The sequence below is a fragment of the Chelon labrosus genome, assembly GCF_963514085.1.
Source record: "Chelon labrosus genome assembly, chromosome: 17".
Taxonomy (NCBI): domain Eukaryota; kingdom Metazoa; phylum Chordata; class Actinopteri; order Mugiliformes; family Mugilidae; genus Chelon; species Chelon labrosus.
In genome coordinates, this window is record NC_140350.1 from 11,872,317 (window position 1) to 11,899,179 (window position 26,863).

At 42.8% G+C, this 26,863-nt stretch overlaps 3 protein-coding genes across 3 annotated transcripts; 1 reads left to right on the forward strand and 2 right to left on the reverse strand.

Moving 5' to 3' along the window:
* Window positions 1-1,542: 1,542 nt before the first annotated feature.
* haus1 (HAUS augmin-like complex, subunit 1) lies at window positions 1,543-5,501 on the reverse strand. Its single transcript, XM_084564392.1, has 9 exons — window positions 5,399-5,501; window positions 5,141-5,315; window positions 4,807-4,942; window positions 4,575-4,709; window positions 4,324-4,447; window positions 2,109-2,174; window positions 1,938-2,009; window positions 1,734-1,781; window positions 1,543-1,646 (listed from the first exon to the last, which is right to left on the reverse strand). Exons 1-9 carry the CDS (start codon window positions 5,417-5,419, stop codon window positions 1,602-1,604), a joined length of 822 nt encoding a protein of 273 aa, XP_084420518.1. The 5' UTR covers window positions 5,420-5,501; the 3' UTR covers window positions 1,543-1,601.
* A 646-nt stretch (window positions 5,502-6,147) lies between these two features.
* mis18a (MIS18 kinetochore protein A) lies at window positions 6,148-12,825 on the forward strand. The gene is made up of 5 exons (XM_084565471.1): window positions 6,148-6,543; window positions 7,857-7,923; window positions 8,042-8,164; window positions 9,717-9,819; window positions 11,997-12,825. The coding sequence occupies exons 1-5, from the start codon at window positions 6,297-6,299 to the stop codon at window positions 12,081-12,083; spliced, it is 627 nt and encodes a 208-aa protein (XP_084421597.1). The 5' UTR covers window positions 6,148-6,296; the 3' UTR covers window positions 12,084-12,825.
* Window positions 12,826-16,948: 4,123 nt separating this feature from the next.
* On the reverse strand, window positions 16,949-26,863 carry hunk (hormonally up-regulated Neu-associated kinase). Its single transcript, XM_084564801.1, has 9 exons — window positions 26,241-26,863; window positions 23,425-23,717; window positions 22,808-22,863; window positions 22,551-22,686; window positions 22,335-22,462; window positions 21,188-21,314; window positions 20,909-21,077; window positions 20,560-20,722; window positions 16,949-19,671 (listed from the first exon to the last, which is right to left on the reverse strand). The coding sequence occupies exons 1-9, from the start codon at window positions 26,478-26,480 to the stop codon at window positions 18,923-18,925; spliced, it is 2,061 nt and encodes a 686-aa protein (XP_084420927.1). The 5' UTR covers window positions 26,481-26,863; the 3' UTR covers window positions 16,949-18,922.

The following is a 26,863-nucleotide window of genomic DNA, read 5'->3' on the forward strand; positions in this document are numbered from 1 at the left end:
ACTATATCTGTATAGAGTTGCTCTTTATTTCTGACTTCCATGGCCTTCCTAAACATCATTTGTCAAATGATGTGGTACCTGACCAAAGCTAAATTAATAAAAGATCGTGGCGAGTATGAAAGTCAAACAAGCGTTTCCTTTGGTGTCTTCACTTCTGAACTGAAAAGAGGCACCTGGATGAGTGGTGAAATGTTTTCAAGAAAACTCAAAAAGTCCGCTTGAGTTTGTTTTAGCTTTAGTAATACCATGTCTCGGATGACTGAGAATCAGCACATCAGCAGCATGTACCCAATGATCAGAGCACAAAGATAAATACATTAGTGTCAAGCGCTTGCGAAGAACAAGTGACTGATATTTAGATTCTGTTTCTTTTCATAAACCGCAGATACCCCCATCGTGGCGCCTTTCAATGAAGTTGGGGGCCTACTGGGTAAATTGCCCACATCCGTGACCCACTCCATGGTAACCGGTCAATCTCCAAGTCAAACTGCGGCGCAGACCTACAACAGTCAAACCGACAGAGACCGTTGGGGTCTCCATGCTCGGCCCCACGGGAGGGAGACAGGCTGGGTGGGGAGGAACTGTCAGGGTGGATGGGTGGATGGGAGGGGGGGTGTTATTTTGCATCCAAACAAGACAAGTTGGTTCCATTCTCTGCGCTTTAGCTTTAGGCACCAAGGGAGTGGCTCCAAGACCCCTTTCATGTGCTGTTATCCCTCTAAAGTCTGTGGAATTCTGTTGTTTCCTGCACTTTGCCTTTAAGACATATATCACTCATGACAGCCAGACAGTAAAATAACAACTGCATGCGAGAAAAAAATTGTTTATGGTAATATATTCATGTTTGGGGGTTGCAAAATGTGCAGAAATGTACAGACTATTTAAAAAAAACATAGAAATAACCAATAATAAAGCAATTATACTGTATTTTCCCAACACAGGATGAGACCACGTTAAAAAAAAACATATTGTTATTGATTCGCTTACTTAATATTTCACACAGTGAAGCCGTTTAGTTAATGCCACCTTGGTCGGCAAGAACGGATGATTAAAATGCATCTGGCGGACAAACTTGATCAAAGAAAAACTCTCACGACATGTTGTTTTAACTTGTTCAGACCGGGAGCACAGCCCCTGGATTAGACCACAGCGAGCCGAGAATAAAGACAAAACACTTGATTGGTGTTGACGATGTTTGCGACAAACAGGAAAGATGGAGGAGATGCAGAGAACGGATCCAAACGAGAGAGAGAATGATTATGACTTCCATCCTCTTCTGATGACGTCATGTGATTAGTGAGAGGTGGTCACAATTGCACTGAAATACTACATTTTGGAGAAGAAACTCTGAAGCAGAAAGTTGTCAGAAACTCTCAAAATACTATAAAATTTGCAGCATGCAACGGTTAGTTTTCAGTTTTTTTAATAACAGAATATGAAAAGATACTGAGCTTTTATTTTCCAAGGTACAATGACACTCTGAAGGTCCCCCAAAAATGTGAACTGGGCTGCCAAAAACAATAAAAGACACGTCACCAGGAATGGAAAGGACTACTTTATTATTTCACAAACACAGGAAAATTAAAGCTTAAAACACGTCTTTATTTAAAATCAGTCTTCATCTCAAGTTGGGAATCCAGAGCAGCCTGCAATCGAGCAAACAAAATAGCATTAGAATGAAAAAAGTAAGCAAATATACCTCACCCTTTATTAAACAAACTGGCACCACTCACCAGTTCTCTTTTCGCCTCTTCTATTTTCACTTGAGCGAGGGACGGGTTCTGTCGGGATTTATAAGAGTCAATAAGTCATTCCCAAATGTCTAAACGCAGTTCAACCATTTCTGTCAAGTTAATTAAGTGAAATTTACACACACAAATAATAATGTGTAACTTTCGGTTGGCGCTGAGACTTTGAAAAGTCACTAACAAACATACCGGGCTCAGGTCCATGTAAGGCTCCAGTTTCTTTTTCAAGGGCATGATTTCTTTTTTCAGCGCAGTGACTTCCTGTTGAGAGAAAAATAAGATGACACATTTCAAACCCTGAACGCAGGCGGTGTTACGTGATCATTCCCATGGTGATGAAAAGGGGAAAAGCTGTAATACCTCGGAGAGCTGCACAATGGCCTGGTGTGTAATAGACTTGTCCATGTCCCTGGAACCGAGTTGAGCCTGTCGGATTGAACGAGGAGAATAAAAACCAACCGCTAAAACAGTTTGAATGTTCAGACCGTCCTCTCAAAGGGCCATTAACTGTTGGACCGGTCTGAATCACACATGTTCTCTAAACCAAAGGCTCTAACATGATGCAGACAAGATGGTTTCCAAGACCATCCCCTGCATCGTTCCCTCCTCGACATTAGTGTTTTTTTAATCGGTAGACTGTGATGATCATTAAATTCTAGCTGACAATTAACTGTCATATAATTTATAGCGTTCCAACGAGTCAGTTGTCTTCGTTCTCCAACCATATCGAACAGCTGCCTCTCTTTGACTATGTACTGCGCTACACTATTAGCATGTGCCATCTGCTACTGTCACATTTATATTTACACTCGTCAGAAAAGCTTCTGCAAAAGCCAGTTGCTGGGATGGAACTGCTGCTGTGCTCGTCTCGCCAAGTTTGGAAAATTGCGTATTTGGCGCAATGCACCTTTGACCCCAACGTCTATGATGAACATCTGACGGATCCTCATATAAACTATGAACAGCCCGAGATAAACAACTTGCTGTTAAACCAAAGCAGAAGAGGATGCAACAAGATGACAACATTCAAAGAGTGTCACTCAAACGTGACATTTCTGTTCATTTCATCCAGGTGCATTTTTACCGGTGAGCCATTCTAACAATTATGCAAAAATAAAAAAATCACAATCGGCTCCAATAATTTAATAATAGTTTAGGCAATGATGTAGTAATTGCACCAGGCCTTAATGTTGGTAAATCTTTTTGGCTAGTGCTGACTGGCATTTTCTGTAACTGGAGATTTAGGGCACAAATCATTCGAATCTCTCTCGGCTGCATTGCAAGATGTCACTGGTAAAGTTGTGTTTTGTCCCAGAACGAACCTCCCACTCAGATATAAATATTAAAACAGAAACAGAGTAAAGAGCAAAGGACAATGCCACCACTACGTCTTCTTTCTGTTTGACTCTGGCTTTAACCCTGACTAAGGAGATCGTTGTGAACTGCAGGAAGAACAAAACAGACATTCAGCCGTTATTGATACGCCGGGACTGTGTGGAGACGGGGGTCAGACTTCCGCTTCCTGGGAGTCCACATGACAGAGGACTTAAACTGGGGTGTAAACACTGTTGAGCTAGTGAAGAAGGCCCAGAAGAAACTTTACATCCTGAGTTCTCAGGAAGAACTACATCTCTCAAAAACTGCGGGTGTCCTTCTATTGATGCACTGTCTGTGTGTGTGGTTCCCCAGCTGCACAGTAGCACAAAGGAAAGTGGGTCCAGGGAGTCATAATGGCCGTCAAGAGAATGATACTGCACAGCTCACACTGCCTCAGGAAAGACCAAAAAGTCATCACATCCGGACCAAAAACTTTTCGAAATGCTGCCATCAGGCAAATGATACAGGTCAATGAAAACCAGCGCTAACAGACTGAAAAATAGTTTCTATCCGACAGTTATTAATGTATTAAATGCTGCCAAAGCATAATTAATTCATATAATTTCTTAAGGAAATTTGCAATAACTTTGAAATATAGATGCATGTGTGTGTTTTTCCACCATGTCTTAGCATAATTTTTATATTATATTTTATTATTTAACTTTTTTTGCACTGAATGGACAGCGCTTAATTTCATCGTACATGTTACTATATACATATACATATATATATATATACACACACACACTGCGGTAATATGTATATGTATATGTATGTAAAGATGGTTTTCCTTTGCTAAGCTAAATTAAGATTACAGGGAGAGGTTACCCAAGTGAGTTGGTACAAACACTGACAAACACACCTTAGTAATGAGAAGACCTCTCATTAGTGCTCGATTCTCTGCCTTCTTGTCAATACTTCAATCCTAACCGTGTCTGTGTCTGATGACATTATAATCTCATCAGAGATCAGTGGGTTTGGAATAATTGTTGGTGCAACCAACTAGACAGCAACTGTTCGGTAAAGCATTATTCATTTAAACTGGGTTTTTACACTGTTGTCATCCATGCAGCACATGGGATTGTTTTCACTGAAAAGGGGCATGGCCATGAGAACCTACTCTGGATGACGTATTGCTGGTCTGATAGCTTTGACGACACTATTGCAGATATACTACACGTGTAACACAACAACATACCTCTGACCTCTCCCGTCTGTTACTGAGCTCCTTAGCCTTTGCCGTCACAAAATCCATGTTGAGCAGCCTCTCCTCTGCTTTGGCGCTCTCCACTGCCTGAAATTTGGCCGTTTTGTTGATATCCCTGAAAAAAAACAAAAAAAAATAAAGAACACCAGTTACAGATGTTACAGCAAATGGTTTATTTACATTGTTGTAATACAGATGTGCAAGTGGTGTTACAAATCCTCCCACCAAAGTCATGCTCTTACTCTTGTAAGTTGCCTCGCAGCACCAGAGTAGCGCCGATTCTCTTTCTGAGGGCCCGGAGTTCTTTCTCAAGTCTTCTGCTGGACTTCTCTGCCTCCAGAAGTTCACTGGTGAGGTCGTTGACTGCTGGCATGTAGCTACTCACAAAAAACAAAATCCATATCATGACACCCTTCAAGGAATCTGGGAAACTACTCATAAGGATAAAAAAAAGAAAGAATAATGACTGCGTACCTGCCAAGTGATGTATCTCTCACTCCAAGCACCATAGCATTGTCCACTAAAGCAGACAGATAGTCAGCAGTGGGCTTTGGCAAGCTTGCACAGGACAGACCAACACTGTGCAGAAGGACATCCTGGACATGAGCACCTAGGTGAAGAAAACACAGCTGTGAATACTTAATGGAGCAAGTAAATGAACCAGTGTTTTCTTACATTTGACTGAACACCACACAGAATACATATGTGTCTTTAAACAGAGCCATGGGTTAACAAATCAGCTTTTAATCCATCATTACTTTACTTTTCACTGCATATACAACAGCTCTGTTTTCTGTCAGCTACTCACCCTCAGCCTCATACTCTGATGATTTCTGCTTCAGGTCCTCTATGAGGAGAGCTGTATCGCTACACCGGGCTTCACTGGACAGTGCTAGCTGGTACAGTATGTCCACTGTCCTTGTGTTGACTTCAAAATGTGGCACCGGCTGATCGCCAAACACTGTGCTGAGCCAGCTGTTCACCTGAGAAACCGACAGAGGGTGTGAACAGTACACAGATGATTGTCAACGAATTCAGTTTTGTCAGCGAAACGCCAGATCTTTACCTTCTTGATCTTTTCACACATGACGAGAGGCGACGACAACTGTCTTCTTAACAATTTAAGATGCTATAACAACTAGCCATAAGAAAAACGACGTCGGTTTTCGCGCCGCCCAAATAAATTTTGATAACTTCCGGGTTATCAGCCAATGGGCTGTGCGCTACCTACGTTTGGAGACAGCAACAATTTATTTTATTTTTTTAATAAATTTGAGAAGGGTGAAAATTGTCAGTGAGACAAATGCATGCAAACAAAGCTTATGAAAACTTATGAAATAAATAAACACGAGAAAAAAAACGTATATCAGCTTTACGTCGCTTCCGGGGCTCACAATGCTGAAGATTAAGTCAAGATAGTTCACGTCGGTCCACCGAGTCTAGCCTCTTTGATTAAACTGGAAAGGGATGAAAGAACGAGCGAATAACAAAAAGAATATATAAATATCGAACTTCTGTCGTAAATAGTTTAATTATTAAGAGAATATCTGTGTGCAAAGTCAGGGAATATGACAAAACTTGACAAAAGATGGGGAAGACTTGTCAAATATGAAATTCCTTTTATTGGCAAAGTGGTGTATATATTGTGCATATGCGGCACGTAAATCATTTAAACATACTGTTTAGTATAAAAAATATTAAATCACGTACAGATATATTTTAATTCAAAGTACTTAATAATATTTAGCCATAAAAAACACATGGGGTGGAAGGCGGAAGTACATGGAGGTTATTATCTTGTTTGATTGTTTGTTTTTCTAACCGTGTCCCACCCTCTCCAGTCCAGTAGGTGGCGGTAATGCACATATAAGATGGTTCCCATCCACCAATAGCCTGCGGATCTTCACTTCAACATCAACAACCCGCCTTTTCCAAAGCAGCTTGGTTTGGAAAACATATCAGAAATGGCGACTTGTGACAAGCCATTAAAACTACCACGGAAAAATGCGAACAGCACGTTCGCAGTGTCCAGTATTACAGACTCGAGTATGATAAACTCCACCACCGTCGAGGAAAAGTATTTGGAGGAGAGGGACGAGGACAGCGACGACGGGCCCGTGGTCTTCATCTGCGGGAAGTGCAAGTTGCCCATTGGAGATTCAACAGCCTGGGAAGGAAGTGAAGATGAACAAAATCAAATCAGACTGAAGCGTGAGTCAGGGTTTTGGATTGTTTGCCGGTGCTTCAACTTGAGCTACTGAGTATTCAGGGAGGACAAAGAAACATAAAGGGTGTCCGGTAATACCTGATGTATGATACATTTTGGTTCATTGTTATAAATGTGCTGGCTCAGCCTGTATCATAAACATGAAACCATAGCAACATATCCAACAAGCTAACATCTGTAGCAGTCTAGTCAGGCCTACAAACCTGTGTGTTGGCATCGGCATCAGCTGACTGCCTCAACATTAGAACAGCATTTTAAAAGTCTTAATGTCTTATTTAAGTGTAGTAATTCAGTGCCTCATCCTCTGGATGTCATAGGTTGGTGAGTGTATCAAACAAGCCGGAAGAAGTCCAAACTTGGTAGTCTAGTTAAACCTGCCAGCTCGTGTATATACACACAAATCAGCCACAACATTAAAACCACTGACAGGCGCAATAAATAACATTGACCATCATGTGACAATGCTATGTTCTGGATGTCATGTACCAGACACCCCCACCCCATAGCAATGAGACGCCTTGATGGCAGCAGCCTGACACAGGAACACACACGAAAGCGGTTTAGGAACAACTAAAAAAAAAAAACATGAAGAACAACACAAGGTGTTGACCTGACCTCCAAATTCACTAGATCCGAAACTGATCAAGTATCTGTGCGATGATTCACAGAGGTCCCTCCCCTCAACTCATAGGACACAAAGGTCCCCACTAACAACATTCTGTTGCCAGACACCACAGGACACCCTCAGAAGACCTATGTCCATTCTCTGATGAGACAACTGTTTCGGAGGCACAAGGGAGACCTACACAATATTAGGAAGGTGGTCATAATGTTACGCCTGATCGTTTTAAGCCTCCACATATTTACTGTTATAAAGAACAATGTTTCCATTGCACTCAAAGCCTCTGGGATAGTAGCGATTGTTGCAGATATTAATCAAACCGTCGTGTTACAAGTGAAACAACTGAGTTAAGGCTTGTGAAAAACTTTCATATAAAACAAAAAGGAAAATTAATGGTTGTAACTTTTCTTTTTTTGGCGAGTGACAGTCAGGAACTAATGAATTATGTGCCCTATAAATTAAATTCTGGCACAGGTGTGGATAATGTTAAGCTTAATTTATAAGGTGTTGTGTGTCTGCTTCTCTAGAGTTGGCACTTTAAACCGCTAACAAGGACATTTCTGACTGAAAAGCAAAATGATAAGGGTGTTGTTGGGTAATTACACATGTAGAAGTTATCTTGTGAATACAGCGCTCCACTGTACATCACACATATTTGTGATGTTTTGGTCTCAGGCGTCACCGACAACGTTGTGATTGGAAAGGACTGTCACCTGTACGAAATGAGCAAACGAAATATCTGGTAAGACCCTTTACTCAAGTAAACATTGTGAAAGTCCTCTTTATAAATATATGGGAGTCCTAGCTGGATTTAAATCTGCCACACGCTGTCTGATGTCTTTGTGATTTCCCCCTCACAGTGTGATTGTGGATCTCTTCTGTCGAGGCTGCAGTTCTGTGCTCGGCATGGTTTACACATCCACACCCAAGAACATGGACCACAAAAGAGCTACGTTCTGGTTCAGAGTAGCTGACATCGACAGGTATGTTTAGGAGGCATAGGTTTGATTTTGTTTTATGCGTACAGAGGAAAAATAATAAGATTCTATTAACGCCAAAGTCATTATTGATTCTGCTTACTGGGCCGATTTGTTATTCATCATAATTACAATATTGTGTCGACATCCAGCTCACAAATATACAGTAAATACTAACAACAGCGCATGTTTTTTTTCCCCCCCCCGTACTTAACAAGTGCTACATCAAGATTCAACACTACACGTTTATTGTTCTGTAACTTCAATGATTGCAACAGAGGTAAAATGAAGCTCTCACATGACTCCAATTAGTAAAGGTAAACACTGAGCTGCACCTCTGGAAGTTATTCAAAATAGCATGACCTAATTTCCAGTGAAGGAGGGTGTGGGAGGCCGTTTGTATAGGCCACAACGCAAGCTCTGCTTAGATCAATAGGTGGAGTATAGACCAGGCCTTAAATACCATCCGAAACTAAGCACGTTGCAGGGCAGCGCTTGCCACCGCGATTCTCAGAAACGAGCCTAAGCCCTTGACCTGGCCTCCAAATCCTAATCCGCATGAGAGTCGGCAGGATTTGTTAAACCAAGCCCGATCCACGGACGTCCCACCTCACAATACACCGGACAGAAACAAATTGCTTCCAACATGCTGTTGCAAGTCACCGCATTATACCCCCAGAGGTCCTGTGGCCCCTGTAGAACCTACACAATATCTGGCAACAGGTTGAGGTGTACACCCTCGGCAACAGACTTGGCGGGAAGCAGTGGCTCCAAATGTACAACATTCCAGGAATTTACGCCCATGCGGCGTAGAAAAACATTTCAGTATGTTGTTGACGTGATCACAGTAGAGATATTATTACTGCCACCGTCGTAATCGTCCTTCGTTTCTTCTTCTCTGTCACGTTGTTACAAGTTTGATGTCAGTGTTTTTGCAATGCATGAACGCCAGAAAAAAAGAGGCTGCCTTCAACAAAAGGATTTGAAAAGCTCAGACAGCTTGGAACCAGTTTTCACAACCGAAACTGGATTTCAATACTCGAGGCGTGCTCATTTTGATGTGCATGTGATCAGTTTGATGCGTACGAAACGTGACTGCGCAGAGAACACCTTGCCTTGTTCCTCTAGATTAGTTTTGGTACTTTAAAGTGAATTATCATTAAAGCACGCAGGTGCGGCTTCATATGTGCGTGCGGTCCATGATCTGAGAAGATAAAACGGTCCTATTATTACTTCTATCTGGGAAGATGAGCAGCATGTACATCTTTTTTTGTTTTAAACATGCCATTAACAAATTCTGCAAAACCTCACGATCAATTATACAATCAATTAGAATACAGTAGAAATAAAAGACAAAAAAAAAAAAAAAGTCCTTTAAATGACAAACCAATGAGTTTAATTTTCAAACTAGCACAGAAAATATGGCTTTTGCTAATGTTATCCCAAGCTTGACACTGGTGGTGTTTGTGGTCCGGGTATCGTACACGTGCTGATGGTACAAATCCCCCGTTTACCAGTCTATTTAGCACCTTAATGTTTCAAACTAAATCTTTTTCAGCTACGTGCTTGGCTCTGCAAGCCAGAGTTTGGCAGCAGAGGGCTCCGAAGAGCAGCCAGTCACACTGGAGTACAGAGGCATTGTTGAAGAACAGATAACCGAGGTAAATTACTGCTGCTGCTTTTCTTTGTCTGGTCGTCTTGTTTTCTTGCTGTTTAAATAAGCGCTTCATTCACCGAGCATAGCGCATGCTAATCCAAACAAACATTAATTAATTGTAATCCTTAAAAATTGTATTGTCATTGTGTAAAATAATTAAAAAAAAAAAAAAAAAAGATGAGAACAGAAACTAGAGATTTGATCTACTCTGTTATAGCTATAGCAGGAGTTGCTGTGCTCTGCAGAAAGCCAGTCCTCTCTCATTACTTAAGATCAGCTCATTCATTGATTATCAATGCACAGGTCGTACTGGGGATGACATCAGCTTTGTTCTGGGAACCCCTTGCTGCTATAACGGGCAGACTGTTGAATCAGACATTACCTCATCTGTCTGTGTCATGTCCTGCAAACAGTTCAATTTTCTGTCCCGTTTCATAGAAGGGGTAAAAAAAAAAAAAGAAATTAATTATTTCTGGGATGTGGTTTTAATATTTCAATTTATTTATGTTTAGTTGTTTGTATATTTTAGCTTTAATTTCTTTTCATGCTTTATTATCATATTAGATAATATAGTGTAATTTTTTTCCCCCTATATTTTCCTGTAATATTGTAGTGGTTTCAAAGTTATTCTTAATCACCCTTTGTTTAAAAAAAAATGTCCATACAATCTCAAATTGACCAGTAGGGGGCGATAGCGCGCAGGAGTTACCTTGCAGCCCTCCCACACTCTTGCACCAGGGACAATAGATGTGATGGGGAGCATGTTGAGGAATCTTTGTTGGAGGAAAAACATGTTTTGATTCTGTAGCGCCTTTGTCACTGTAGCGTCACGCATGCATGGAATTTAGTTTTACTTGGCGGCGGCTGCCTCTGCATGTCCTTCATGTTACAGTCAACCTATCATTTTAAACAGGTTACTCAGCTTACGAGACTTAAAAAAAAAAAATCTGTGTTCGCACAGGAACATAAGGTGTGCTTTTAATTCTTTTTATGTCAGCCATAACCATAAAATTAATGCTTTAAAATAGTTCGGTTCATCTTACGCAATGAAACCGAGTTTACCTATTATGTGTCCTCAAACAAAGGGGCGTGTAAGAAAAACACTCACCTTATATAGTCCTTGTTTACTGTATAGGTTACTACTTAAATCTAGCTTGAATAGCCTGAAGATTAATCGGACTTGCGCATTGATCGTTTTAATTTTTGATGATATACCGCCATCATTCATTGTTAGTCATCGGTGACGACGTCATAAAAGCCTTTGATTGGGTCAGGAATTAGAATCTGTCATCACGTCTGTCGACATAAGTCACTAAACCTGTCAGATGTTAGACTTTAACTGCTTGAAGCAAAATTAAGTGGTGCGTGACAGACTTTTGATCCAGAACTTATCTTAGTATGCAAATTCAGTAACTTTTTGGTGCCCCGAAAAATGTTTCCGTGGCAACAGTTATCATAAACTGTCGCAACAGTTTGTGACTAAAGTCAGCGCCTGTGTTTAAACTGCGTTTTATTTTGTTACCGACATGAGCATGAATGAGTTTGGCTTTCTTTTTCTGGTAACTGCTGATTGAGTAAAGGTAATTTCACCACTTTCTGACGTGTTATGGGCTACAGGATTAATTGGTTATATTAGGTACGATACCACCAAACACATTCTTTTGGTATCAGAAGTTAAACTCAGGTATTGTTACTTCTAGTGTAATCTGTTTTATTTGGAGACTTTGTCCTCAACTGTACCACATATGATGATGATCCTCATCAGCTCTACTGCCATATCATTGTATTCTGTCCGCCTGACTTGTAGACACTTGTTTAGGTTGGTTGTTCTGGACACTCACTAACCTGTCTCCCCCACCCCCTCCCACTCTCCCACCATTGCTTCATACCCATCCATCCCTGACCACTTCCTCTCTGGGTTTTGTCATTCTTCCTCCCTGTCTCCCCTTTTCCAATTATGTCTCCTCCTCCTCCTCCTCTCTTTCCTCCTCACTGCTTCCTGCTGCTCCCTTCATTTCCCACCTGTCCATTTTCGCCTTTTGTTTCTTCCCTGTTCTGACTCCTTCCATTCTCACTCTCCGCTCTCCATTTTCCCTTTTTGCTGCTCATATTTACAACTCTGCACAATCTCAAAACTTGCCCCCCTCCCTTTCTCTCCTGCCCGACCCCCGTCCTTTCCAGATGAAAATGCTGGTCATGACCATGGTGGAGAGGCTGGAAATTATCGAGGCTGACCTTCAGGCGGGGTGCGATAAAGTGTGCAAATGATGGACGCCAACTTGTCTGAATGTGGGGATTTAATATCCACACTCCTCCCTGCCTTTCCATTAATGGTTCCTCCTTTAAGTCGCATCTCGGCCGCATTCCTTCAGTCACACATTGTGTTCTACACACCTAGACACACACTCACACACGCACACAGCTTCCACTCTGCTTTGTCCTGATTACCAATGGTGAAACAAAGACTGCCTGCACTTGTAATCAATCATGTTGCCAGCTCGGCTCCCGCGGCTCATGGCACCGTCTTCTCTGTAGGTCTGAGTGCGGAGTGAATGTGTGCTATGCGCAGAATGTTTATTTGTCCGGGATTTCATCAGGCAGGCTGCACACTCAGCACAATGATGTATTGATCGGGTCATTCGAAGCCACACACACACACTTTTTCTTTGTTCTCTCTCTATGTGTTCTCAAGTGTGGAGCCTTGAAGCCAGACAGGACTGCTGGTTATAAGCTTTTAATTTCAAGAATATGTATTGAAACAAGGTTTTCATTTCTGAAAAAAAAGAAGAAGAAGACTTTCACTTTGACTGTCTCACAAATAGGCACATTATTGGACAATTCTTCAGTGGAGTTATATAAAAACTTTTTTTGCCAACACCTACAGGAAATTGCATTCCTTCATTTGTTGTTATTGTTCATATTGACTCATTATTGTTTTGTTTGTTCTGTTTGAGTTCATTGTTTTAAAGATATATGTAATAAAAACATACAACTGTTTAACAACTTTAAACTGTGAGGATAATCTTTTTCTTAAATTGTCGGGGCTCATCCCGCTCTGTCTGTAATTAGAAGTATCTAATTTGGATTTAAGAGTCAAACAGCAGCTTTTAAGGTCTTTGAGTTTAGGGTTTTGAGAATGAGGAGGTTGATTATATATATATTAAAGCCTGGGTGTTTGTTTACCAACTGACCTCTAATGTGCCTAGCAACACTTTCTACCGAGGCAGGCAGGAAAGCAGCTCCATGCTGTACCGCTTGCCCTCCCTCACCCACGAGGTTTCATCAGCCTCACAGAACAACAACCGTTAGAAACGGCCAACCAGCACGCTGTATCCAAGGGCAGGTTGCGATGGCAACTGAGAGCACGTGCTATGCTGAGTGCCTGTTGCCATCTCGTCACCGCGCTCACTGCCGGAGGAACAGCCAGCCAGCTCGCTGGCCGGCATGCCTGTCAACAGACGTTATCCCCCCCGCTCATGCACATACACATGCATAGGGGAGGAGTCTTGAATGGAGTCCTCCACCCCACCCCATCCTTAATCTCTGTGTGATGTTTTTCTCTCTTTCTAACCCCACCCTCGCGTCTCTGTCTCCCTCCCCCTCCGTCTAATTCTCCCCACCCTCAACTGTTGGTGGGGTGGGAAAGTAAAAACAACAACAAACAAACCGCATGGTTTTTGTTGTTGTTTCTGCTGGTGTTGTTGTCTTCATCCAGCTCTCGCTAAGGATGAGGCGCCTGCGTGCATGCATGCTGCGAGTGGATGGTGCATGCCAGCCGGCCGGTTGTTCTGTCCAGACCAGAGGTGCGCCGTTGCACCTCACCACAGACTCATTTTGGAGATATGTCCCAGTTTGCTCGTTGTTCTGTTCAGAGGAATACCTCTTAAAGGCTAGAAGCTGAGTTTGAAGTCATCATCTCTGAATGGCTTCAGAACTCATGTAGCAGTTTTATATATATAGACTTAGTGTTGCCGGATGCATTGCACCGCCGAGTGCAATTATTGCACCGGTTTCACCTCGTTCACCCCTTATGTCTCAGCCAATCATTTACCACCCAAACCAAGACCAACATGGAAACACACGCGCGCAGACATCCGTCAGTACGTAAACACTCATTCTAAAAGCACTCGGGGACAAAGGATGAATAATGCAGAGGTAGTGTCTGAGAGAAAGTCGCCTCCCCTCTTTCCCTCCTTTTCACCTTCCCCAAGCAATAAGGAAGCAATGTTGCCATGGAGGCAATGAAGCCTCGGCTCGCTAACAGCCAATTACAGCCTTCCCTGTGTGAACCAGCGGACCAATGGCGGCTCAGGCTGATGCTGCTTTTACCACAGACACTGAGATCCCATTGGCTGTTCGCTGCTCTTTGATTGAATTTCTGATCTTGTTTTGGGGAGGAAAAAATATCTCAAGGAGTGCCACCTGTGCGCCAACTTAAAAATACGTTTGTTTTTTCCCATGGAGTGAAAAAGGGTTATTTAATGAGAAGAAAAGCAGGTTTCAGTGGTTTGTGAGACTTAAATTTAATACCATCCTTGGTTGTGTAATGAAGTGAGGATAGTGACAATAAGATGCATGTGTCAGTGGTTTTGTCAGTTAAAAGGCAAAAAAAAACAAAAAAACAACATTATTTCAGCTGTGACAAATGTAATCTTTCCAACGTGTAATCCACCTTTCCCAACATATTATTTGGTTTTCCCCTGACAAAGAGCCACACCCCACCAGTTGCTGCTTTTTGACCAATTCCTGGTTTAACTCTTGATCCTCCACAGCATTGCAGATTGCATGTCACACTGTTCCCTAACAGTCCATGCTTGTGAAATCTAATTTGTTGCCATACATTTATTTACATGGTGCTCATTGCTTATGTAATATGTAATAGTATTATATATGTAATAATGTACATATTATCTCTTTGAGAATATAACAAGGAATAATGTAAATAAATAATCCACTTGTGTGTAAAGAACCCAGCCGATCTTTTGACTTGATCAGTCGTCGCTGCTTTTCCTTACATAGTTGGTCATCCAGCATAATCTTGACCAAAGTCTCCTAAAGTCATTAACACAGTCTGGTGTCATCTTTGTCTTTGTGTCGCACTGACTGCTTAGATGGCTTGTCACTCAGTAAACCTCTTTCTCTGGGGTGTTACATTTCCCAAATTAATCTCAGGATCTTGAGCCTTTGTGAAACTTAACCCAGTTCTGTGATACCAGTAGTACTTCTGTGGCGAAACCGAAAAAAGTCAGAGATAAGCCACACAGCCTTCTCTCGCACATTAATCACCATCATCTGTGTCCGTGATCGAACAGCATAGCCGGCCAGTCAGTGGCTCGTCTGACGGAATAACCCAAATCCCCTGTTAGTACGCAAAGCCTCCTACTTCATTAGAAACATCTGCTTGTTTATTTCCCCCTGCGTCTTTGTGTACAGCAGTGTCTGCCAGGTAGTCTTGACCGCCTCTCACTCTCTCCGCCTCATCCTCTGCCGGTGTAAGAGTTGCTGATGGAGGCAGTTACTGCGGGGCTGCGTCTCTGAACCGGGATGCTCAAGTTGTGTGTGTGCGTGTGTGTGTGTGTGAGAACATCCGCTGCGTTCGTCACTGTGTAGCAGGTTAATCGTCTGTTTTTCTCAGACACAAAGGCTCGTCCGATTCCCCGAGACACCCCGGTGTGAGTGTGTGCGCGCCTATATGTGACGGAGGAGGGGGCTGAAAACAGGATTAGTGTCATCAGGATCTAAGCCTGAACAGATTGACAGGAATAACTCAGTCCTGCTGGACAGTAAGTGGTCAGTTTGGCCACACATTGAAAGGGAATACAAGTGATTTAACTATTCAAATGTGAGGTTTTTTTTTTTTTTTTTTTTTTTTTTTGGTCCAAAGACAGTTTCTGTTGTGATGTAGTGTTGTCAGTGTCATCAACCTGGGTATCAGTTTATAATATACAGCAAAGGCATAACTTTTTGCCAAAAACTGTCAGGAAATCATTTATAATATTAAAGATTTGGCCAGATATACAGCATGGCTTGGCGGTATGGACCAAAAAAAAAATATCTTTCAGTACTTGCATCTCAAAATATTTGTCCTTTGTATTTATTATAGGAAATGCCTTGAAAATTAACTTTATTTTCCAAGAAAACAAAATGGCATGTCACGATCTTTTTCGTTAACATAAAAAACTGATTGTGATGGGGGGAAAAAAAACCCGGATGGAGAGGTTTGTTTATCGCAGACTTTACACAAGGATTAATTTTAAAATAATCTGTGTGATTGACAAAGCTTTGTTCCTCCTTTATCTCATCAGTATGGATTTCTTGCATTAAAGCTAAGGCTGCACTCAGATTAATAAGGTACCACTGCTGTCAGAATCTCTGTCAACTATTTAAAAAGTTGTTTGACCTATAAAATGTGTTAAAAATGACTTACAATGCCCTTTATAATCTTCCAAAGGTATTCATTTTGTTCAACCAGCTATCTTAAACCAAAATACATGAGCTTTCTCTTAATATTAAGCAGAAAATCCTCAGGTTTGACTAGTTGTTTTTTTTTTGGCTTTATATAATGACTGTTAATTATGAAATGCTTGTCATCCTTTCTTCCTTATCTCTCACCTCTGTGATGTATTTCCAAAACATCGTCCGCCAATAACTACAAGTGGAACTGGTTTGGTAGCATTGCATTCTATCTGTAGTTGAACTTGCGCAGGTGTCCCCTGGAGGAGAGCTGAACACTAGCGTTACCTGTCCGTGGGCTGTAATACTCTTTCAGCGTGGTTAAGCCGCAGTATTCATGACCACAGCCTGTTTGTCTCACCAGACCGCCCAGGGATTTCGGTTAAATGTCCGTCTATCTTTGATAAACAAATGGCTCTGGGCTTTAATGCATTTTATAGGGCCGCGCTTGTCCCTCCGTTTTTTATCAGCTTAGCCACGCCGATTAATCGGACATCCCTGTTTGTGTCGTCCACCGCGTGCGTCTGTGTGTTTGTCTGGTGATCCCCCTTCTTTGTCTCGACAAGCCAGTGTCACCCAAAGAGGTTTATTATGGGGACCCACAGCTGAGTAGATTAGTGTCTACAGTGTGTTTTAGTGGAGAGGGAGGGGTCGTACTGAGTGTGTGTGTGTGTGTAAAACCCTAAGGATACTTCAGCTGTTGCAAGGGAGTGGGTTTTTTTTTTTTTTACCCGTCACAGGTGCCCCATGGGAAATGTGTGGTATGTGAGACAAGTGGCATATTGAGGTTGTAAAGTAACACGGATCCTCCCATAGCAAAGGGGCCAATCTTCATTAAGTCCTTGAGGAACTAAGAGCTCGAGGAACAAATTATAGATCACACGCTTTGTGTAGATTATACATAAATGAGCAAGAATGTGAATGTTGAATTATGCGGATTATAGTACCTAATTACTGTAATTAAGAGTATTTATATGATGCATTTTCTGCCAATCAGTTGTATATTGCCATGTGTGCACAAAGTACAAGATGTGCAAGGAATCAGCCAGACAGGTGCAATTTGAAAGACCAGACAGACACATTAAGGATTCAGTATAAATATTTAAAATACTTTATACAGCATAGAAATCTCTTGACACTCAAAACAAAATCCATCCGTTACAAAATCTTACAAAAGATCCCCCGAGTCCGCGTCAGTCTCAGTATCAACCGGAAAAAAGTTACAAAGACATAATTCCAAATCTTGACAGTACGCTCTGAATCATGCAGCTTTTCAATTGAGCAGGAAGAGATTCTACGGTATTTTAACAGTGAGAGGCCTCGTGTGCCGGGTGGAAGCCTTTTTGTTTCCCGTATAGAGTCAACTAATTATGTGATAATGTCGGTTCAATAGACATAGAAGTTCATTTGTACGGAGCAGCGCACGCAACAGGAACACGGGAGTGGTACTTTGTTTTTTTTAATTATTTATTTACAAGAACGATTTTCACATCACTCTGAGAGCTCTTGGCAAATACTCATCATTGCAGTTAACACTTAAGACTATTGCACAAACTACAGCATTAAGACAAAAGGAAGTGAATTATTTTCATGGATCCTAGTAGCGATTCTTTCCACTGTCATACCCTCAGCCTTAGGCGAGGTTAATCAGTTTTATAAGGCTTTCGATGCTCTATTTTTTATTTTTTTATTTTTTTCAATCAACTATGAACAGTGTATTCTGCAGTGAGGAAGTTGTAATCAAGACTTTTACAGTCCCGGTTGGTGTTAAAGATAAGACTTGTGTATAAAAAGTTAGAACTGTGAGTTATCAGTGCCGAGTGATCGTTCTATAAAAAGTGAGTATGATCCTACTCTTGGTACCTACGTCTATTTCATTGTGTTGATTCTAATGGCAACACTAAGACACTGCAACGCTGTGGCACAGTCCACACAATAAGCATGTCACAAGTGACTGCTGTTATACATTAACGTATGAATAATGCAGTGAGGTAAAAGATGGTAAAACACCGTTACTACAGGTTTTGGTTTTCAAGAATAGTGCAGTGAGCTTCTTCATCCAGACAGCATTTAGGATACAGTGCCTGCTGTCTGGAAGTCGGTGGCAATCAGAGTTTTTTTTTTTTTTTTTTTTTTTTTACAGAGAGACAAAACATTTATACATGTAATCAAGGTCAGGGGAAGAGTTGGGGTCTGTTAGCTGGTGTGAATCAGTTTGCGGTTCAATTAGTAACCAGTTACAGCAATATTACATATGAGAGTATCTCTAACTTGGTCTATAATACAGTATTGTGTGTGTACATTTGTTGCCAAAGCCCATTTTACATTAAGTCCCATGTCCACTCTGTATCTAGGACACTGCGGGGTTCCGTCATTGCCCAGGGATTCACTTCACATCTCATCATCTCTGTGTCACCACTTCATGTTACATAATGAGAGTGGTAACAAGAGATGGAAAACTTTGTTCTCATCCCTTTTCTTTTTTTTTTTCTTTTTTAAATATTCACATCCGTCATGAAAAGTGGCTCAGTTGCAGTAAAGGGACGGTTCACAGTTCAAAAGGCCGCTCCGGGAAGACCTCTCCAACTTAAAATGTTGAGAGGGTCCTTGAGTTCATTCTGTCTTTCTTTCATTTTCGTTTTTTCTTGTATGCCTCAGCAGAGTGTCTTTAGTGCACCTGAAGCACAGAGGAGAGTCTGCATGGGATAGGGAGGTGGGGACACCACTTCTTCTACAACTTGTTCTGGCCGAAATGTAAACGGCTGCAGCTGGACCTTCTTCTTTAGAATCTGTCCGATTCCCATATAGGGGAACTTGCTGCGGTGAGTTGGGCTCTCAGGATCACTGCTACTGCTGTTGGAAGGAGGACTGAATGCTGACGTGGGGTTAAGTGGGCTGAAAGCGGACTTCGGAGGGCTGAAAGCTGAGCTACCTGGGGGGCTTCCTATGGTGCTGGGGGGACTGCCACTGGTGTCAGAAGAACCGCACCAATCGGATGAGATGCTCTTCTTGGGCTGCGGGTTGACAATGAGGACGGGGGGACTGGGAATTGTGGCCTTTTTCAAGTAAGAGGAGTCAGGTTGGAAGGCAGAGACGTGGCGGGGTGGGGACAGAGTCCCGTTGGTCAGCTTGTACCAGGGTGAAGAGGGGGTGTCTTCTATCTGTTCAGCTTTGGATAGAGACCCAAAGGAGTGCATGCCGATGGGAGATGGTGCCGGTGGAGCAGGAATGTTGTGTTCCGGACTCGTGTTTACTGGCGGGAGAGTGGCCAAGCGCCTCCGTTGCTGTGGTGTGTTGGGAAAGAGAGGGTGGATCTCCAGATACTCCATGGAGGAGGAAGCAACAGTGCCGGGTGGTGCCAGGGGTGAATTACGATGTCCACCAGTTATGGCTCGCAATATACCTGAGGAAGACATTAGAAATATTCATTCAATACTGTATTTTGTTTGTCAGTGATCATTTGAAATGTACAACTTAAGTTTTTGTCGCAGATAAAACTGAATGGAAGCTCGAGAATAGCAGCTTCTCTCATAGCCTGGCCTGTGTGTCATGTCAAGACCCTCACACACATAATCATTTGAGAGAATGTAACAGTGAAGTCACAGAGAACATTCAGTTCTGACTTTAACCTTGTTCAGACCGGCCATTCTGACATGAACAGCCTGTGGGCTTTCTCATTAAGCACTTAGAGGTAAACGAGAAGAGAGAAAGGAGCTTAGGATTCAGCTTTGCCCTTGGTGCTCGTCTGTCACTCGTAAATTCCTCTTTAAAGGAGCGTGACATGGCACGCAGAAACATTTTATTAAAAACACCCAGGCCTAGTTCGAGAGAACAGACTTAAATGTTGCTTTATGCATTTTAGTTTAATTCCAAAAAAAAAAAAAACATTACTTACTTCTGTACTATGATTTTACTTTCATTTCATTTAAATGTCAACAGGTAAATTTAATTAAGAGAAAAAGTGTTTGTGTCTGCACTGGACTGGAGGGTTGTCCTTGATGTTTCCTCAGAAGGATGGAAGGATGGATGGATGGATGGATGGACAGACAAACAAGTGATGGGTGGATGGATGGGTGGATGGATGGACGGATGGATGGAGGGATGACTGGGTAACTATGTATGTGTGACACAGGTCGTTGTTGTGTGAGAACATGCATGCTCAGTCAACCTACCCTGTATGAATAAAGATGAATAAAATGGACACAATAAATACACAGGCACTTTTCAAAACAAACGTACTAGAACTTTTGTTTTGTTCAAGTATTTTGTACTAAACTATACAAATCCTCACCGGTTTTGGTTTTCTTCTCCTTGCTGGGCCCCTTGCTGACAGCCAGGTAGACGGGCGTCTGCTTTGGAGGGATGGTGAGCTTGTCCACGTGCTTTCTCCACTGGGTCTGGAAGTACTCATTTTTCTGCTTTTCTGCTTTCTTCTTTTCCTGGAACTGCATCTCCTGAGCAAACACAACAACATTTTAAAACAGGTCTTACCTGTTGTCTGTTTTTATTTCCTTATATTTCTGTTGGTCTTGTAATCATCTATGCACAAAAACTGAAATGAAGAATTGAGAAACGCTGCGAAGATCTTAAACGGGAACTGTCAAGAAAAATATGCTGTAAGAGTTCCGAGAGCTCCTTACCCTGTACTCTTTGGAGAGTCTCTTCATTTTCTTGTTGAGGAGGAAATAGACGGCAAGAGTGTGGCATGCGCGATTAGTGAGGACGGCGCTCAGCACCTCACTGTGCTTGTAGTCCATCTTCTCCGTCATGTGCAGCAACACTGTGTGGTTAATTTCTTCAATGTGGATCCTTCAAACAAAAAAAAAAAAATAGGGAATGTGAAGTGGGACAGTTAATACTTTGTGAAAATGATTTCTGTTTCCACAAAAACAAGAGTCAAAATCCTAAAGGTTCTCTACCTGTTGAGGTATGGTGCACCCGTGTTCTTGTTGGCCAGTTGTAGCCAGGAGTCAGCCATCACCTGATGGATATTTGGGCGCTTGCTGGGGTCGGGCTCAAGGAGCTTCTTCAGCAGACAGATTGCCGCTGAGACAAGAGAGGGGTAGAATAAATATCCATGCCCTCCCAATAACACTCTTCCCACTGCATTAACTAGAAAGACTACCGAAGAATATTAAAGCGTGTTTCTACAAGTTTCACAATACCATTGTCGTGAGAGAGTGCTCCTACCCACATACTTGGCTCTCATCCCATTGACCATAAACTTGGCTCTTATCCTGCTCATCCTCATTCATACTCCTGCCCCAACCTTCATTCTGATATTGCATAACTCAGATAGGATGTCATCTATGCTATTAGCTCAGGTAATAGCTACTTAATGTAAGTAGGTTAAGCCAGCCTTTAATTTGCATATTACAAAGTAAAACTGTTGTGACACGTTGAGGAGGGACTCAGATATGATCGCTACAGCTGCCAGTGAAGCGTGTCAGACACCTGTTCTTCTCGTCTTAGCGTGACGCCAATAAATAATAAAGAAGCCAAATAAAGAAGCCGATTAGTAATTGGTTCTTTCAGTGCCGACAACAACCGCAGTGAATAGCCTTCTCAGGAATTCTGACTAAAAAATTACAACTGCCTCCAAGTCAGGTTGGTCCAGTGCCTGTGGCTACTCTACAAAAGAAATATTCCTCTTATTCATAAATCCTAAAAACCAAAACGGCAGTACTGATTCCACATACCTTTGTATAATTTTAACTCCTGACAGTATTCCTGGGAAACGCTCACGTTAATGCTTTCTGTTGTATCCGTGCATGACTGCACTGATCTGCAGTCTAATGCCTCAGTAAATTTGGCATGATGTCAAAAGCTTTAAAAGAACTAACACGTGAATTCTTTAGCCTTGTGCTTTTCATTTTGTCTGTTTTTTTTTTTTGTTGTTGTTGTTGTTTAGAGTTACATTGAAAGGCATTTAAAAAGGAGTTTCAAATTCTACACCACATATTTTGTTCGCAACCAAGGGACACCTTGTTATTTATGATTTATCTACACACACACACACACACACACACACACACACACACAACGCTTGTACATTTGTATATTTACCAGTGGAGAGTGAGGGAGGTAGAGGGTTCATCTCCTTGTCCACCATCTTCTGGTGCAGAGCTCGAAGGCTGAAGGGCTCCACGGTGAACGGGAGCGTCCCAGTTAGCATCGCATACATGTTCACACCACTGGAAGAGCAAAAAGCACATGTCAGCTCTCGACTGCACACGTGCAATTATTTTATTTTTGAGTATCTTAAAAGGAAGGTAGACTCACATGGACCAGACGTCCACCTTTGGCCCATACTTCTTCCTTGAGAGCAGCTCTGGGGCAGCATAGGCCGGACTTCCGCACTGCGTGCTGAAGGGGTCAGAGTATCCCAAAATGCCAGCACAGTTACTGAGTCCAAAATCTGCGGAACAGAAGAGGTGAGGTGAGTGCTGTCTCTTGGTTTATTACAGTTATTTCAGGTCACATGTAATTTCTGTATTGACTTTTATTCAGAGGAAACTGAAGGAAACAAATGTAGGTACCTATTAGCTTGATGTTGTCCTGCTCATCCAACAGGAGGTTTTCTATCTTCAGATCCCTGTAAGACAAAGAGGGACACGGTCAGTGTTTACTGCAGATAACTTATCTGAGCCGCCGCCGCCGCCATCATACAATGCGTAGGAGAGGTCAGTGAGAATCGAACCCCCCTTCACCTCCCCACAAACCCGACGCTTACACACATAACCCTCCTAATGTGGGTCATGCTGGTTGATTTTCACGGTCTATTGTGTTCCTCTTCAGTCTCAAAAATCCTGTTATACAGTTATCTACATTAGCCATCTCGCTGTGATAGAAATTTAGTTCCCAGGCTTCAAGTAACAATAAACTGAATATTCCCAGGAAGAGGACTAAGAATTATATATCTTCTAAAATACTTATATTTGTGCACTTATTGAGCAGACGGCCTTGTTTTTTGTGGATTAATAACAATTTGTACAAGAAGGATTTAACCTACACTTCAATAACAGAATCCTGTCTGACTCGGAGGGCTTAAGTTCAGCTGTAACCCGTAAACAAACAGAAGCCGTTTGAATAGTTGGATGACAGGCCTGTCAACATATCGTGAGGAATTTGTAGAAAATATTTGTGTTGTTTTTACCTGTGCACAACGCCGGCCCTGTGCAGGTGCTCGACGGCCAGCACCAACTGCCGGATGTACTTCTGAGTCTCCCTTTCGTCGAGGCGTTTCTTGTCGTAGATGCGGTTCATCAGGTTCCCACCTGGGCACAGCTCCATCACCAGGTAGTAGCTGTTCTCCGTCTCCAAGATGTCCAGGAGCTGCGTGATGTTGGGGTGGCGGATCATCTGCTGGATGTGGCCCTCCCTCCGCAGATTCTTGGTGACATACGAGTCCTTCTTAGCCTTTCGTTTGTCAATCACCTTCACCGCCACCTGGAGAAATAAGGGAACGCCGTGTGTAAGAGGGTGAGGTTACAACCGACTTGGCAGCTGAAGTTCGACTCCGAAGCATTGCACCATATGATATTGTAAATAATACCCATGGCTTTGCACTGCTGTGTTTGGAAGGATTTCGGGGAGTTGTAGTGTAACAGGTGATGAGATACTCAATCTCTATTTCAGGGCGTACAACTGACACGGACCTCTCCCTCGCAGCTGCTCCCTAGTGTGGGGCAACCCAGGCGCTATAGGGCCCTGAGACTGGAGGAGGGGGAAGTGTGTGTGTGTGTGTGTGTGTGAGAGCTGCAGGGGTTACTGAACCATCATAAACTAGGGGTAAAAACAAATGTTACCCTATATATTGAGAAGGTGGCGGGGCCAAATGGACAGTTAATATTCCCCCATTTGCCTCAAAGCTGTCGCAGCTGAACATACGTTAGAAGCCAAATGTAGAACCTACTTGGAGGCCGAATCAATTAGAGCTGCTAATTATTCTAAAACAGATTCAACAAGCTAAGTACTATTTAACTACTCTTCCCAAACACTTCATCTGTGTTCCTCTACTCGTCATTCTCGTGCTGGAGAAGAAACTTCCAGAATCTCCTCATAAAAACCGAAGAACACGTCCTTTGGTTCAATGACAAACACATCCATTTGTAGATAATTACATTCAGTAACATGCTCTATTTCATCTTTCGCCCGTGTCTCCTTGTATACTGTCTAGACTGAGTTCAAGAGCATGGCTACCATGCACCGCAAATCATCTCAAGGAGAGTCCACAGACGTGGAAAGCCATGAAACTAATCACCATATCCATTAAAGAAATGGTGAGGGCCGAAGTGGTCGCGCGTCTCTTTCTTCTGCCCTTCAGCTCGTCTTTCGTTTTTACTTTCGTCCTTCGATAATTGATTCACCTTTTTTTTTTTTTTTTATGGGCGCTAATTAAACCTGGCTGAATGCGTGGAGTGCTGCCACAATATGAATGATGGCCTGTGTTTACAGCGTGGATAAGAGATGGGGTGAAGAGTGCGTATGGGGGGGATGGGACGTAGTATTTACAGTAGGCTAGTCTATATGAGGATCGGTGGGGTATGGGGGGGGGAGGGGTGCCTCATGCCAGGGGGCTTCTGGGGTGGGGGTGTTGTTTATCAGGCACCCCTCACAGACAGAAAAGGGGGGGGCGCGGGGGGTGTATGGAGGGGAAAGTGGGTTACAGACATTGAAAACACATGGGTATGACCTCCCCTACCCCCTGGACCATGAGAGCATCTCTCACCTCTCCTCACTTTCATGCCCCCCCTTGCCCGCCTTTAAACGCCCGCTCATCCCTGCATCCACACCGACTTTCTAGTGATGCTAAAAAAAGGACCCAGTATTTCCTTTCCCCCTGAATACCCTTTTGCTTGAATAAACTCACTGCCCTCCTCTCCCTCCCAGCCCCTGTTGGACGCCTTTATTCAAATGAATGAGAGAGAGAGAGAGAGAGCGAGAGAGAGAGAGCTCGGTTGTGTGATTGCCAGTGTTTGCATCATCCTCAACAAAGACAGTGAGGGAAGCTGGGGGGGAAAGGAGAGGAGCGTTTTATTATTTTCACACGGCAACAGAAAGTGGAGGGGTGTTGCCCCCTAATCAGACGTATACTGAAGCTGTATGCCCGTCTTGCATATCATACAGATATGTACGGAATGGCTTTGCGGGACTACACAGGAGAAAAAAAAGGAGGTGCTTGTTTTTCTAATATGCAAATATCTTGGCCGCTTCTCAAAAACGCCTGAAGAGACAAAGGCAACCAGTGGCCAATGGCTGCCCATATCAAAGCCCTGCGCTGGCGGAATCATAATGAGACTGGAGCCCATTTATCAACGACACGATTTCATATGCAAGTAGCAGCTCCGCTCTCTCATAGGCCGGGCAATTTCCCCCCTCTGTCCCTATCAGGGTCCTGCGCGCCCACAGCGCTGACACGGTGAGCTCACCACCAGCAGCAAACAAAGCAGAGGTTCAGAAAAAGCCACAGAGCGCACAACTAGTTATCCACCTTGTTAGGTGGGGGGAAAAGGGTTTCCAGCTTTTCTTTCTCTCTTTCACACACACACAATAAGTAAATATTGTCACTAGAGCAGCCCCGCTGTGTGTATACTGTGGTTCAACAGCTGGCGGTGCCAAATGAGCTCATTAACGCAAGCTCCCATTGCAAACAAGGCTGGTCGCTTTCTCCGAGGAAGAACTGATTGATCAGTGAGACTGACACTTGAGAAAAAGCGTAAATTGTTAAATTAAATGATGTATATTTATATATTTTTCTTGATGGACATGCAGCAGAAATGAAAGCATTGCCAAGCAAGCGTGAGCGAAGTGACAGCTGACACTGTCCACTGAGATGAAATTTAAAACCATACCTTGAAGTGATTTTATTTATTATTATTATTATAACACATTAAACAGTCTGTATAAACTTTGCGACGTTCTCAGATTGAAACCAAATTTTTACTAAAACCATATTTCATCTCCGCTTACCTTCTCTCCAGTTAACGCATGGAGACCTTCTCTAACTTTGGCGAACGATCCTTCTCCCAGTTTCCTCCCGATCAGATAGTTCCCGACCCGTTTGGTGTGATAAAAGTTCTTGAGGATGTCCGCTGCGGGACTGCATAGAGAAGCCGGGAGGACGTTCTCGTTCCCGGCACTATTTGGGGTTTTACCCTCCGCTAACCCGTGGCTGCTGTCCACTACCATGTCGCTGTCGGCAACTGGCATCACAGCTCCCTAGTCCAGAGTCTCCTTTCAGCAAGGGAGAAAAGGAACCGCAGCTCGACTCTCACCCACCTTAAAGGCAGGTATTAAATGCTTAGCGTCCGGTAATGTGCGTTAACACCGCTCAGTGTGCGTCTCGCCCCTAATTACAAATTAAGGGAACCGGAGCTGGCGCCACCTGTTCACCCGAATCATCCGGTCCGCACTCAGCAGTTTCCGAGCTTGGATTAAAATGACACGTAAAAAAAAAGCCCGACTCAGTAATGGAAAGTTAATAGTGTCACTGACGCAACCTGTCCTAATACTCGTAAGGGTTTTAAAAAAAAAACAGTGGCTCAGCCAGAGGTAGGCTATACGCGCTGCGTCTCCAAACATGCGTGAATGTC